General features: G+C 38.4%; 1 protein-coding gene across 1 annotated transcript in view; it reads right to left on the reverse strand.

Moving 5' to 3' along the window:
- Nucleotides 1-15,638, reverse strand: part of LOC150084293 (uncharacterized) — a 67,828-nt gene extending 52,190 nt beyond the window's left edge. The window contains exon 1 of the mRNA XM_090376174.1: nt 15,615-15,638. Within this exon, the coding sequence (XP_090232300.1) occupies nt 15,615-15,623 (9 nt within the window). The 5' untranslated portion in view covers nt 15,624-15,638. The remainder of the gene's footprint in view (nt 1-15,614) is intronic.
- Between the last annotated feature and the right edge of the window lie 364 nt (nt 15,639-16,002).

The following is a 16,002-nucleotide window of genomic DNA, read 5'->3' on the forward strand; positions in this document are numbered from 1 at the left end:
GAAGGCTAGGAAAGATAGAAGGGGTGATGGGGTCATACTTATCAAAAGCAGCATAAGCACAACAAAGGCTTCCCCAGATTCAGAAGTTACGAATGCTAATTACAGAATAAGCATGGTGTGAGATAGTGTTTTAGTTTTTAGCGCATGAGCAGCTAAGGCTATGATGTGCCAAGTCCAATACTTAAAATATATTAAAAACAGCAGTAACCTATAAATAGGGTATTATGTCAAAATGTACTAAGAGCAAAACACAAGAAAATCGAGATAAAAACAAGCAAAGAAAGAGAAGTATATATAGGGTACTAGGAAAGTTTTGCAATACAGCTTTGTTTATTTAATTTTTTCAAAGTAATTTCCTCTACATTCAATACACCTCTCCATCCTCCGAAACCAATCTTTAAACTAGTTCTGCCAAGTTTCACTAGGGAGTAAAGCACACTCGTTGTCCCAAGCCCGTAGAAGGTCCTCATCACTGGAAAACCGCCTCCCTTTTAGCTTCATTTTCAAATGCGGGAACAGTGCAAAGTCGCAGGGAGCAAGGTCTGGACTGTAGGGAGGGTGCTCGAGAAGTTTCAGTCCTGTCGTGGTCAAATATTCGGTGCAGGCTTTGGCGCGGTGAGCTGGAGCATTATCGTGATGGAGGTACCAGGTGTCCATTCCTGACTTTGGCCGCAGGTTCTTCATAGATCCAATGACTTTAGGCAGGCACTGTTCAGTATACCACTTAGCTGTGACTGTCTTCTGCCTGTCCAAAACGACACATTCCACAATTCCACTCGATTTGAAAAATACAGCTATCATTTTCTTCTTTACAGATCGGGATTTTCTGACAATTACGGGTGTGTCGTCATCATCAAAGACCCAAACTTTGTTTTGAGCATTGGTCGGCAGATCGTAATAGTACAGCCAAGTCTCGTCACCTGTCACGATGTTGTTCACATACCGAGATTGTCCCTTATCAAACTTTTTTAACATCTCCCGGCACCAAGTCACACGTCGTGTCATCTGCTCTTCAGTCAGTTGATGCGGCACCCAGAGAGAACAAAGTTTCTTCACGTGCAAATGATCTTGCAGAATCGAACGAATTGCTGGTGCATTTAGGCCCAAAGTATCCTCTATCTGTTGGTAGGTCACTCGCCTGTTTTCGTCAAGCATTTTCCTCACAGCAGTAATGTTTTCCTCCGTAACTGACGTTCGTGGTCTTCCCGGCCTCTCAGAATCCTCCAGAGTGAAATTTCCCCTTTGGAATTCTCTATACCACCTGAATATCGTTGTACGATGTGGACAATCATCATCTAGTGTAAGAGTCATTTCTTCTAAGCACTGGTCTATGGTTAAACCACGCACGAAATTATACTGCAAAACTGTCCTTATCTCATTTCGTGACCACGATGCCATCGCAAGCACTTTACACTCTCACTACTAATGAATAACTGAGCCCATCGACTTGGCGCGGCGGCTACTATGCACGTATGAACATGTCTCAACATGCAGCAACAAGCAGCTTCCTGTGATTCATTGTTGCGTCATATTGCAAAACTTTCCTAGTACCTTTTGTAAAAGGCATTTTATATCTGTGTATACAGATTTAGTTTTTAAAAATTTTAGATATATCATCTTTGTCAGATAAAATCTGAGTGTAAGAGGCTAAGTCAGCCAGCCAGATGGTTAAAAGTGCCAAAACATAAAAGGAGTACATTTAAAGCTTGGGCATTCAATAAGAATATGTTTGATGATTAAAATGGTGTCACAGTGTTTGAACACAGAAGGGTCATCAGAACTCAGCAGAAAAGTGTGCCAGATGACTGTGTCCTGCAGAGCTGAGCTAGAACAACCTCCACTTTATGCTTCCTGAGCAGACTACATTGCCAATGTTCAATTAGACAATCTCGTAATAAACAAGCAAGAATTGCAATGGTCACTGCTGATTTGGCTGCAGTGTCTGCCAAATCATTTCCCATGATCCCAACGTGGCTGGGGGATCCAACAGAAATAAAGATCAAATTCAGATTCAAAATGGAATTGTAGCCTCTGATATACATGGGACAGGAATGGATGAGGATTAAACCTCATTGATGACAAGGCCTGCAATGAACTAAGAGCAATGGTACATATAATACATTTTTGGTTGTTGTTGTTGTTATTTGGTTTTTAGGAGCATTAGCAACTAAGGCCATATTGCTCCAGGGATATGCAGTGGTCATTCCCTGACCTTTCTGCATCCTCCGTATTTGGTGGTCACGGGCTCGAACCCCGGTCTAATCAGGAAGCGTGTGCTACGCACTGGCTGCTCCTGCCCACCTGGCAACGGAGGCACCTACATTCTTGGTGGTGGTGGGTTTGTTGTTGTTGTAGTAGTAGTGGTGGCATGTGATGCAATAAAGCAAGTGTATGTGATCCAAGGCTAGCTCAATTGAATGCAACTCTACAGTGAATATGTTGCATTCAGTGGGGGAGAGGGAGAAAGGAATCTGCTCATATATAGTAGTTTATGGGAAGACATCTGCAGAACTCAGACATTTCTGACTTCGAACCAATGTGTATACTGGCAAGAAGTCAATGTTCAGCTTGGTGTGCTAAGTAGAAAGGTAGGCAGCGGATGTAGTACTATCCTACTCCCAGCAGTTAAGAGACAAGTTGCAGGCTAGAATATGAGCATGCCAGGATGGAAGAGGTTTCCCTGGTGATGAGGCAACATTGTATATTCTGATGTTCACATCTCTGAGTAGGCGCTGGATATGAATATCAAATGGACAATTGGCAGTTGGCAGTCTGAAGTGTTATATTTTCCCATCATGGCTCAAAAACAGATGTCCACATGGTGTGGTCTGGCAGGGAGTTTGGCTTAAAAGCATACTGTAGAGAGAACTATTTTCATTGAAGCAACAAGGATGGTCATTTGCTCCCACATATAGATTTTTGACAGGAGACGTTCTAAATGCACCAGTAGCAATACAAATAGCTTGACTGCAAATAGAGTCAGGCCTCTTAAGGACACTTTTTCTGGCGAACACATATACCCGATACCCAAAACCTAATTTCGATCACACAAGTGCATGATACAAAGTAAAGTATATCAGTCTACACCCCAAGAAGTAGAAAAGAGCATGGAGATGCACCTTGTGCATAGATGATGAATATGTTGGAGGAATGTCAACTTTTTGTCAAATATGAGTCCCAAGAATTTCTTCTTTGGTGCTATTGGAATAGTTCTTTGTCTGAGTCTTAACTCAAGTACAGGGGTGAAGGTTACACATGCAACGAAAATGTATGCAAATGGCCTTCTGCAATGAGAATCTGAAACCATTGGCCACTGCCCAGGAGTTAAGGCAATCGATGGCTTGTTGCAGTTGTTTCTCAATTACCCTCATGTTAGACTGGGAAAATATGCTGAAATCATCAAAATAAAGTGCACTGTTTAGAGTTTGCTTTAATGGCAAAAAGTGTAACACTTAAAGAGATCTGTGCAGTACTCCCTCCTCTTGGAAAAAGGACCAACAGATAGTGGATACTACTCGAGCTTGGAAAAAAGATTGGGATAAAAAGTTTTTAATAAAAATGGGAAGATGATCTTTTAGACCAAGGTTGCATAAGGATAGCAACTCCTCCATGAGCAGAGCTATCCACAATTCTATCCTTATGAATAATAGTAATGTTATGCAATGCGGAGTCATCATTTGCCTTTAAATAATAAGTTTCCAGTAAGTAAAAGCAGAACTGATCATGATTCTGCAGGAGTGCCTTGTCTTCTGTATTTTTCTGGAATCCATGACAATTCCACTGCAGAAATTTGGCTATTACTTGGGCTTGGTGGATCTATCAGTCAGCTTCAAAAGCACCGAAGGCTTATTTTTCTCAATCTTGGGTTTTTCTTTTCTTGTGGAAGTATGGATGCTGTCCTGTGTCCATTTCTTCCTCCACAAACTGTTCCAAGAATGATTTGTCAGGTACTTTCTTGGTTTGACATCCATTTCTTCTTGTACAAGAGAAGATAAGAGAACTTCATATCTAACCACATAATTATCCCTCCGGTTTCTTACATTCTTCACTGGCTTGGGTGTAGTACTACATAGCTGGTATGTTAATCTGGGATTATTGCTTCCCATATACAGTACATTGCATTTGTCAATATTAAACTTCAATTGCCACTTCTCAGCCCATCTACCTAATTTGTCTAGATCTTGTTGCAGTAGCATATCCTGATTAACTTCCCCGTCAATCTTTGTATCATCAGCAAACTTACATGTTAAGCCTGATATGCCTGTATCAATATCACTAAAAAATTGAGAAAAAAAAAAAGCACAGCACTGAACCCCAGGGTAAACCACTCTCTTCTCTCACTCAACCATCTCTTTTTTTCATAGCAGCAACTTGCACTTAATGCTGCACCTTTCCAATTTGTATAGCAGACTATTATGTGCAACATTATTAAAAGCTTTTCTGAAATCTAAGTATATGATTTTTTGCATCAAGTTCCTTTGTTTCTGTGTCATAGTATCTAATTAGACTGGTTAGACATGACTGTCCTTAACAAATACATGCTATAACTGCAACATAACTGGATTGGTGAGTAGATGATCCTGCTTTAAAAATTCAACCAGTGACTCAATTATTTTTCCTGGAACAAAATTCAAGCTAGCAGGTCTGTAATTAGTCATGTCTTCCTTTGATTCTAACTTTGTGAATTGCAAATACATTTACACATCAGTCCATAGGGACCTCACCAGAATACATGAATACTCTGATTAAGGATTAAGAAAACCTTTAGCTAATCATAGCTAAAGGTTTTCTTAACTCTTTTGCTGCCTCCTAAGATAGTATAACTGGATAAATCCCATCCACCCCAGGTACCTTTTCTACAATTAGCTTCAACAATTCCTTGCTCACTTTCCTCTCAGTTATCACAATCATTTCACTTTCCACCATAATGCCTCAATAGCATCAGCAACTAGCCTTGCGCCATTTTTATTTGAGGGTGTCCTATTCCTGTAGAAACAGTCCTGTTAACATGCACAGACCATCCTGAGAAAAATTCTACCCCATCAGCATTTCACAGACTCTCAAGTGCCAAACTGATGAATAATGCTCTCATTATGTATTCCCTCCTATTGTATCTGGGAAGAATTGCCAACATTTTCAATCCTAATTCACAAGTTTTTATCAACATTGCTCTGTACTTGCAATTAAATCCTCAGATCTCCTACTCTTAATATAATTACTGCCAACACGTACAACAATATTTCCTTTTTTGCCCTTAAAAGATAACAGAAGTTCTACAATATCATATACTTCAGCCTCTGGCAGACACCCTGGTCCTATTCCACTTGTCCCTTTTTTTGCACAATATATTTCCCACTTTCCTGAAAATCGAATCACCAACTATAGCTACCTCCTGTGAGACCAAAGATTTCTGCTGCAGAGAATATCTTTGTGTTGTCTGATGCTGAAGTATGTGCTCAAGCTTTGGGATGGGCAGCTGAGTGCTCGATGGATTCCCCCTCTCTGTTAATCCTTGAAGGGTATCAAGCCTATCCTTCAAGCCCTCATATAATCCATAAGAATGCTGGGGTTGCATTTAACCTCATATTCTTTGCGCTGAACACAAAGGCATCCCCTATCATGTTCTGCTAGAAGTAGATTTTCAAAAAGAGCACAAGTAACATAATTACTAGTGAAGTTTTTGTGAAACATAATCCTGATTACTCAGGGAATTGCCTTCAGGAGTTCTCCCCTAAACCAAAGCATTCCCGCTACGCTGAGCTCTTTGTTTTGCCGCTCTAGTCGGAGGCATGACATTAGTCTAAATTTAATTTAAAAACAACGTTCTGCTAGCTAGATCGAATATGCTACATTTATCCCGTTTACTTAATGGCAGTACAAACTACACTATTTTAGATTACGTTTGTATTATGTGACAAAGTCACATTATTAAAAACTATTGTTTCTATGCTATAAATTATAGTTTATAGGCTTTTTTTGATACTGATTTCACTGATACAAAAGTACATAGAAAACTTCCAAGTATCACTTCAATACTATAACAATGCCAGCAGAATTTGAAGTTCTTATTGGTACAACACAATGGCAGCAAAATTTGAACATTCTTATCCTATTCAATGGCAGCATAAGTCAACTGTGGCTTCTTACATAATTACAAAGGCCAAGCAACAAACAAATTCACAAACTTCAATCAGAGAAGCATAAATAATAATTACACTACTAATTTTTAAATCAGAAGTTAAAAAAATAATAATAATAATTTTTAAACAACACAGCATTTAGCATCTCCCAAAAAAGCTGTGCATGCAGATATCCTTGTCAACAGGAATTCGATATGCATCTCATATCAATGTTAATTGGGGATTATTGCCTACCACAAAAAAAAAAAAAAAAAAAAAAAAAAAAAAGCTGCGTTTTACTATAAAAACCTTTGCTGGTCAAAGTCCCGTGGTCCACTTTCATAAGTTTTGCAAACCACAAGTGGTCTGAGGATGACATGTTGTGAAACACTGCTTGATAAGACTGGCCAGCTCTGTATTCATGCATCTTCAGTAATAGTTACAGAAGCCATGCATTCATGGCTTCTGTAACTATTACTTTAGACATTCCACAATTCTAATGTATTAACCATTCTTCTGCTATCTGTCCAGCTGATAGACACTATGTATATTTTGTGTGCACGTGTGTGTTTTAAAGTAACCCCCCCCAACAAAAAAGGTATTAGAACCTATGATATTCAGTACCGTGCATAGGTTTAAAGCTGAAAAGACACATAATATTATTGACATTAGACTTGAATATCAGTAGACTGTAATTTTCAGGAAATATATATGAAGATTGTTTCAGAAAATAGAAGCGATAAATGAAGATACATTGGTTCTGTGAGTTTCGTAAGAGATGCCAAACGGGTGTCGATTGGTTGTGGAATGTGTTGAACTGGTTTGGAACTGAATAGGCATATTACAGATTCCAATTCAGAAGAACAGTGCCTGTGGAAGCATCTGTAAACATGCACACCTAGGAGATAGAGAGTGAAGAGACTGTAAAAGATAGATCATTAATTAACCTATCCTCTTTTGAATAGAATCTAAAAGTTTCAGGGGGATTTTACCACCTCAAACGTAGGAACACTCCATGGTAGGGCACATTTCAGACTTCTACAGAGTGAGGTTCAAAAGAAAAGGCATAGAGCTAAAAAAAAAGTTTTTTGATGAAGAGGAATCATTATTGGTAATATGCTTATGCTAAGAGAGATCAGAACTGAGGGTAATCTTTAATAAAGATAAGTAATCTTGTAAATAAGTCTGAGTGTTATCAAAGATGAGCATGCAACAAAAAAGACAGGACTGAGTTGTAGAAGGATTTAAGTTAACTAATTTCTTCATCCAATTGCAAGATTACCTAAAGATCAGCATTTAACCTTCCATCACTCTCATCCTCAATTTAACAAAGATGCTTGCATGGCATCTGTGAGACACCCCTTTCTGTTTTAATAATAAAAAAATTAATTTTTAGATTTTCAACTGAATTGAAAACAGTGATCTTTAATGGATTTTACATATTTTTAAATGTTCACTAGTGTATTGCAGGTCTATAAGTATAAATTTTTTTCTTAAATTTTATTGAACAAAGTTTGAATATTCAAAACTATATTCATAGTTTTGTTTCTGCAGTGACTTTTTTTTTAATCGAAAAGCAGTAAAATTTTCAACTAAAGAATGTTTTAAGTCATTGAGAACCTACTGAAATAAACTCATTTATTGCCATACAAAAAGGAACTTGGGGGAGTTTACAAAAACCTGAACACAATAAACATGACAATGTAATAAATAAAACAAAGAAAAAACTTGAATAAAATTCATTTTGGATTCTATCACCCATTGGTTGACATTAACGGAGCTCTTGGAGAAGCTATTGATGGCATACGTGAAACAGGAATTCATACTGTTAATTCCTTTTCAATTTTAACTGTAATGAGGAGTGACTTCTCAAGTGCTGGAGACAAGAAATTAGCCAAGATGCATAATAGGGCAATGTCACAGACATTACAGCGAGTCATCAGCACCTGCTAACTGACAACAAAATATATGATGGAGACTGTCACAGCAGTTGTGTTCTAGACATTGTATAAGGTTTGTTAAATTTGACATTGATCCATTTATGTACCCAGTATACTCAGAGCATGAATGTTTTTTAGGGCAGAGGTACTAATTAAGGCACAGATTTGCACACTATAAAGTGGAAAATAAACAGATCTGAAAATACTGTATAACCACTTTTTTGATCAAACATCAGACAAAGATCAGTTTTGAGGAACCAAAGGCATGTAGAATTTAGGGCTGTAAGGAAGAAACGGTATGGAAATGAAAATTTTGGGTCTACTACAAAGGGCTTCATTCATAATTTTTTTCTTCATAACATACCTTTATTATGTTATGAAGAAATTTATTATGCTGGGCAGAATTACTTAACAAGTACAGGTCACTGTTGAACAAAAGCCGTGAATAAAGGTTGAACCTGAAAGTGTCTGCAATTCTGCTCAGACACGATAGGAGGGAGTATATGATGAGAGCCGTGTCAATCAATTCGGCCCTGGAAAGATCGTGCAAGGCTCAAGGGGTAGAATTTTTTTCAGTCTGTTCTGTACTTGTTAACAGGAGAGACTGCTTCTACAGGGATGGGATACACTTAAGTAGAAAGGGTGCAAGAATATTTGCTGATGCTATCGAGGCAGCGTTAGGTGGGTCGGAAAACTGCTAGCTTGGGGGGCTACAAGCACTAATAGTTTAACAGTAGCCGCAGGCAGAGGTCAAGGTGATCCTTGCACAACTTCTATTAGCATAAGTAGCAACCTGGAGCGAGGGGTGTTGGGGGTTTCAGGGATGGATGGCAGTCATCGTGAAATAGGTGGGTATATGGGATGTGTTAGGGTGAATAGGAATAGGTGCATGTATACCAATGCTAGAAGTATAGTAAACAAATTTGATGAATTTGAAGTGTTCGTCAAGACATCAAATGCAGATATTGTTGGGATGGCAGGGACGTGGTGTCACCCAGATAGACAGGATAGGAAGGGAGGACGTGTTATGCTGTAATTAAGAAAAACATAAAATCAAAAGAAGTGCACCCAGTTGATATAGATGAACAGTGCACTATTGAGTCAGTTTGGTGTGACTGCGAAAGCAAAAATAAGAGTAGGAGTGTGTTATAGGCCTAATGACTCGAATGAGTACAATGAACAATTGTATAGAGAAATAGAGTGGGCTAGTAAATCAGAATGTCTTATAATGGGGGATTTTAACTTCCCAGATATTGACTGGAACTTGTGGGTTGGTCACTCACACACTAGTCAGACTTTTGTGGATTTATTGGATGATTCTTTTTTCTGCAGCAGCATGTTCAAGAGGCAACCAGAGAGAGATACTCTTGATCTGGTTATCAGCAGTAATCATTCGTGTATTAAGAATTTGCAGATAAAAGAACCACTAGGTGGCAGTGATCACAGTGTACTGATGTGGGATTTACTTAAAGATTTAATTACCATCAGGGGTAAAGGAAAGGGTTTTTGCTTCCGTAAAGGTGAGTACAGTGGTCTCAGACAGTTTTTAGATTCTGTACAGTGTGATCAACTGACGATGTTACCAATGGTAAATTCTAAGTGAGAAGCATTCAAGGAATTAATCATGGATGCTACTAAAAGTTTCATACCTATTAAGAAATATTGTTCAAGGTTTAGGCCTAAATGGTTATCAAATGAACTAACGAGACTCGTAACAGAGAAGAACAATGCATGGAATGCATATAAATTATCAAGCCTCAGAAGCCTCCGGCAGATATAAGCTAGTCTGTAATCAGGTCACAAAGGAGGTTAAGGCAGGCAAAGGCAGATTACAAGAAATCCTTGGCAAAAGATACTACGAAAAACAGCAAGGATTTCTTTACTTATACAAACCCTAAAAGGAAGCGGATGAATCTGATTGGTCCACTTCACATCGATGGTTCGACTGTTGATGATCCTGCGCAGATAGCAAACAAACTGAATGAGTATTTTGCATCTACATTCACACATGAGGAATTATTAAGGTTTGAAAATGGCAGAAAGTTATCAAATTGTAGCAGGGTACTTAATGATTTTGTAATAACTGAGAGCAAATTGGAGAAGAAATTGTTGAAGTTAAACATTAGAAAAGCACCTGGGGTGGATGGGATCTATCCAGTTATATTAGAGGCAGCAGCAAAGCAACTAAGCAAACCCTTAGCCATAATTATGAGAGCATCCTTGGACTCAGAGGAGGTTCTCTGAAGGACTGGAGATGTGCAAATGTATGCCCAATTCACAAAGGGGGATCGAAGGGTGACACGAGTAATTACAGACCAGTTAGTTTAACTTCTGTCCCGGGTAAAATAATGGAGTCACTGGTTAAAGATGCATTACAGGATCATCTAGACAAGACTGCAGCAATAATTCAGACACAGCATGGGTTTGTTAAGGGAAAGTCTTGTCTGACAAATCTGATAGCATATTATGATGTGGTTACAAAGGAACTGGATGCAAAAAATAATTTTGATATCATATATTTGGATTTCAGGGAAGCTTTTGACACTGTTGCGCATGGAAGATTATTGTACAAATTGGAGCAGAATGGTATTAAGAGTAAGTTGCTACAATGGATAAAAGGATGGTTAAGTGCGAGAAGACAGAGGGTGGTAATCAATGGGTGCTGCTCTTCGTGGACTAATGTTATTAGTGGAGTCCCACAGGGTTCGGTGTTGGGTCCACTGTTGTTTTCTATATTTATCAATGATATTGATGAAGGTATATCAGGTTTAATGTCGAAGTTTGCAGATGATACAAAGGTTGGCAGGGTTGTTAATGACAGTAATGGCAGTGTGCTACTGCAACAGGATCTAGATAATTTGGGCAGATGGGCTAAGAAGTGACAACTGAAGTTGATCCTTGACAAATGCAAAGTACTGCATATGGGTAGAAGTAACCCGAGAGAAAAGTACTATGTGGTACTACACTTAAGGTGGTAGAAAATGAAAAAGACCTTTGAGTAATTGTGCAGTCAGATATGAAGTTTTCTGAGCAATGCAGACAGGCTGCCAGGGCAGGTCATGGGGTTTTGTCAATGATATATAGGAATTTTGCTAGCAGGGAAAAGGAGGTGATTGTCCCTCTGTATAAGGCAATGGTCAGGCCATGCCTTGAGTACTGCATACAGGTCTGGAGGCCTCATTTTAGGAAGGATGTCGATTTGCTTAAGCGTGTACAGAGAAGGGCAACAAGATTGGTGAGGGGAATGAAGGGATCCTCTTACCAAGAGAGGCTTAAGTTCTGCAAATTGCAGTGGCGGGAGACTAGGTGCCTGCACGGTGATCTGATTGAGGTGTATAAGGCCTCGAATGGGTTGAGTACGCTGAATTCTGATGGGATCCTTCCGCTTGTTCAGATTACGAACCTAAGGGGGCATAAATTCAAATTAAGAAAAGACAGATGTAGAATAGATGTGTGGAAATTTGCCTTTTGCTAGCGGGTGGTTAATTGCTGGAACAAACTTCCATCTGTCATTGTAGAAGTTGATAGGTTATATAAATTTAAAGAGGAACTGGACAGGCATTTGGAGGGAATGGTTTTTTTTTTTTTTTTTTTTTTTTTTGGCTGATGCTGCATAAGCTCATACACTTGCTTTCTTGCATCATATGCCACTATTACTACTACTTTTGATCATCCATATTTTGATGGTCCTTTTCAAAGTAGCCCCCATTTGATGAAATGCACTTATTCCAATGTTTCTGCCATTCTTCAAAAACATAGAGGAAGCCATTTTTTGACATGGTTTGAGAATTGCCTCTGATGTCTTTACAACTTCTGATGATTAGAAACATACATTTTTCTCACATTTTCTTTAACTTTAGAAATAAAAAAAAAATAAAAAATAAAAATTGCTGGGTGCTAGGCCAGGGCTGTAGGGTGGACGAGGAACACTTTCACGTTAATGTTGGCTAAGTACTTGATGACAGTATGAGCAATGTGAGGTATCTCATTGTCATGATGCAGCATCTATCAACCTGTGTGCAACTGTGGTCATTCGCGATGGATGTTGATGTTGTTGTTTTGGTTTATAGGAGCATTAGCAACTAAGGCCATATTGCTCCGGGATATGCGGTGGTCATTCCCTGACCTTTCGCATCTTCCGTATTTGGTGGTGATGGGCTCGAACCCCGGTCTAATCAAGAAGCATGTGATACACACTACTGCTCCTTCCCACTTGGCTACAGAGGCGCCCCCAAGCGCGATGAATGTGATCCTGCAAAGTGCACAGTACAGTTCTGTAGTAAGGTCCCATAACAGCTGTAGGATGTGGCACAACATGCTGGTAAACCACTCCTTGAATATTAAAAAAAGAGGTGACCATATCCTTTCCTGCAGAAGCTTTTTTTAAGTTTTTTTTTTTTTTTTTTGCTGATGACGTAGACTTCCAAACAGAGCTTTGTTGCTTACCTCTGGGTCAAAACGAAGCCACATCTCATCAGCCATTATCACCTCGTGCAGAACCTCACCACCTTCAGTAACTATCAGTTGCAGCTCCTGACAAACCTCTGTGCAAACTTGCTGTTGCTCAGGTGTGAGTGGCCTTGGAACCTAGTGTGCACAAACACCTGTCAAATGGCCATGGAGAATACCATGCATACTCCCTACTGAGATTCTCAACATCTCTGCCAGTTGCCTTTCTATTATATGATAGATAATCTTCTCTCAGTGTTATTGGTCTTAAATTCCACAGGTCTGCTATAAACAGCAAAAAATTAAAAATTATGATCATTCTTCACTGAACAGTCTTCATATTATCTCCAAACAGATGACTGAGGACAGGATATTAACTCGGAGTTGGGGGAAATAATGTACAACAGTACGGAGGGGAGAGTAGGAAGATTATATAATGGGTTTCAGCCAAGGTTAGAAAAAATTGGCAAACTTAATTAATCTCCATTTGAGAAAATTACAATCTTTAGGCAAAATGTACTACTCACATCAAGATGTAAGGAAAGATCATTATTAGTTTAAAAATTACAGCTTATTATTATGTTTAGATATCAATTACATTGGAATTCATATCACCCATTAATATATATAATATTTGATTTGTCATGATATTTTGTAAATAGTGAAATCTTATTGTATGCAATTTATGGACTAAAGTCAGTGTACACAGTACACAAAAAAATCTTATATCCCTATATAAGAGCAATCTTATATATGGAGTAATCGTATATTTATACACACTAGTGTTCAAAGAAAGCGCATCACCCCTTATAATTGTATTATTCAAATAACATAACTATATGACAATATTTCTGCAGACTGCATCAGATAAGATGACATGTGTAGGTGATGACATAATATTGCATCAGCTGTTACTTTCAGCTACATAAGCACGGTCTGCAAGAGTTGCAGTCATTCCTTGCTTGTGTTAGGATGGCGAGTTTCGTGCAGTTGACGCTTTTTTTTTTTTTTTTTTTGATTTGGTACTTGTTGGCGCATCGGCTTCTGTGGCCATATTGCACCTCCCAAGGTTTTTGCAGTACTTTGATCCAAGCCCGAGGCGGGAATCGAACCCGCGACCTTTGGGTTGCCGGGCAGGTACTTTACCCACTCGGCTAGCCCGGTCGGCTCAGTTGACGCCATGAAGAAAGAATTCTATTGTAGCTTTATGTGATGAACATTATTCTTCCCATCATATTGCTCATAGTGTCTTGTAATCAGTAGACAGTGAGTAGATTTCTTTCCAAGCTCAATAATACTGGTTCTGCTGATAGGAAAAAGAGAACTGGATGCAAACGAGTTTCTACCCCAAAACAGAAACGCGTTTCGAAGCGCTTATGCCTTAAAAATTGTAAACCTTCTTCGTCTGAGCTGAGAAGAGAATGGGAGAACATATAGGAGTGATAGCAAGTGCAGTAACAGTCAAAAGACACCTCTTCAAAAATGGACTTGTAGCCCGTCGTCCTAAGAAGAAGCCCCTCCTCATACAAAAAATGAAAAAGGTCTGATTAATTTGGTGTAAGGAGCATGTTAAATGGACCACAGAGCAGTGGAAGTCAGTTACTTCCTTGGATGAGAAGAAATACAACCTGTGGCTCTGACGGGAGACGAATGATTCGCCGTAGATGTGGTGAAGGATACCATCCAAACTGTATGGTATCTACAGTGAAATTCACTACCAATCAAATATGGAAGTGCATTGCGTATCGTGGAGTAGGTCACCTGCAGTTTATAAAAGATTCCGTAAATGCCAATGGATACCTGGCTATATTGGAAAGCAAATTGCTGCCAACCATTAGAGGCCATTCAAACCTGCTAAGTAACTACATCTTTCAGGATGACTCTGCTCCTTGTCATTGGGCAAAAAGTATAAGTAGGCACTTTTGTAGTTACTTTAGCTTCATTTCTGCATTACAGGTTCAACAGCAATGTGTTTACATTTGTTACAGGTGAAAAAATGGTTGGAAGAACAGTACATTATAACTCTTAGATGACTAGGAAACAGCCCGGACATGAATCCTATAGAGAACTGCTGGCATTTTGTGGAATCTGCAGTTGCCAGAAAGAAACCAAAGACCCTTTGTGAACTTCAGGAAGCCATAATTCATGTTTGGCAGTGCGAACTATCAGTTGATTATCTTCAGAAACTGATCCTGTCAATGCCTTGATGGTGTGCTGCTGTCATCAGGGCCAGAGGTGGTTCAACTAAATATTAGTTTGCACCTAGTGAACTTTTCAGTTTGTTTTCCATTTAAAATGATAAATTGAAGCAAACTGAGGGCTTCTGATAACATTTCAGCCATAATTGTTTACCAAAACTGTTGTATAAAGGTTGCAAATGCTCATTTTGGAATATTTTGAGAGCACCTGTCAAATATTACTTAACTTTGCCTTGCCTTAACTATTAATAAATATCTTTTGTTTATATATCTATTTTTGATGCTAGTCATTAATACCATCGCGAAAAAGGGGTAGAAATGTGAAATTCCTAGTGATGCACTTTCTTTGAACACCAGTGTATATGGATATAAACTTACACCCATATATATACAAAATTTAGTCTACATATATAATAATAATATTATTATTGCCCGAATATGTAAGCTGTTATGTAAGGTCTTTGGCACTATAGAAACAGGTGTTGCATATTCTATTTCCTGTCAATTTTGATTGACCCTTGAAATAGTCACTAAAACTGAGCGGTATAACAATGTGGATGTATATATGTGTATAAGGTGTGTGTAAGTCACATTCTAACACGGAGATATACTTATCCAACTATATACATACCTTATTATATTTAGGGCAGGATTCTAAGTAATTTTGGATCCGTTTTTTTAGTTGCGGGTGCAATAATAACATGGATGCATTTCACGCATTTAGGCCTAATAGTGCTGATTAACAATTTAGTGTGTTAGCGGCAACTAGTTCGCCTATGATGGTAAGTATATAGTTGATATATAGTATATAGTTGATATATAGTATATAGTTCACAATTCACACACATGTGTCTGATTGTGAATAGCATTCTAATTATCATCAAAAACAATCTAGAAAATGATCGCACACTATGCATATAAAGGCGTTAACAATCGGTTATCCTTAGAGCGAAAATACTTTGAAAAAATTATGGCCGGCTTCTATACACCGAAATACAGGGCTTTTGTCTCCCAAAATTCCACTTTAAAATTAACGGCTCATTGCTATTACTTTTCATTATTATTAACAGACAGTAAAATAAGAAAATCTAAACTCTCTAACCTTTGATATATTTCTATACGCTGGAGCTCAACTTTGGGGGTTGGCTAATATTGAGCAAAATGAAAGTTTAAAAAATGTACTCTCTAATATGAAATGCTAAAAAAAAAACAAAAAAAAAAAACATGCTTCTTTTGCCATGACACAATAATAAAAAGTCTTCTAAAGCACTTTTGCCGAAAACTAAAGCAGTTTAT

This window comes from Mastigoproctus giganteus, chromosome 6 (genome assembly GCF_048544385.1).
Source record: "Mastigoproctus giganteus isolate SK-2022 chromosome 6, ASM4854438v1, whole genome shotgun sequence".
NCBI lineage: Eukaryota > Metazoa > Arthropoda > Arachnida > Uropygi > Thelyphonidae > Mastigoproctus > Mastigoproctus giganteus.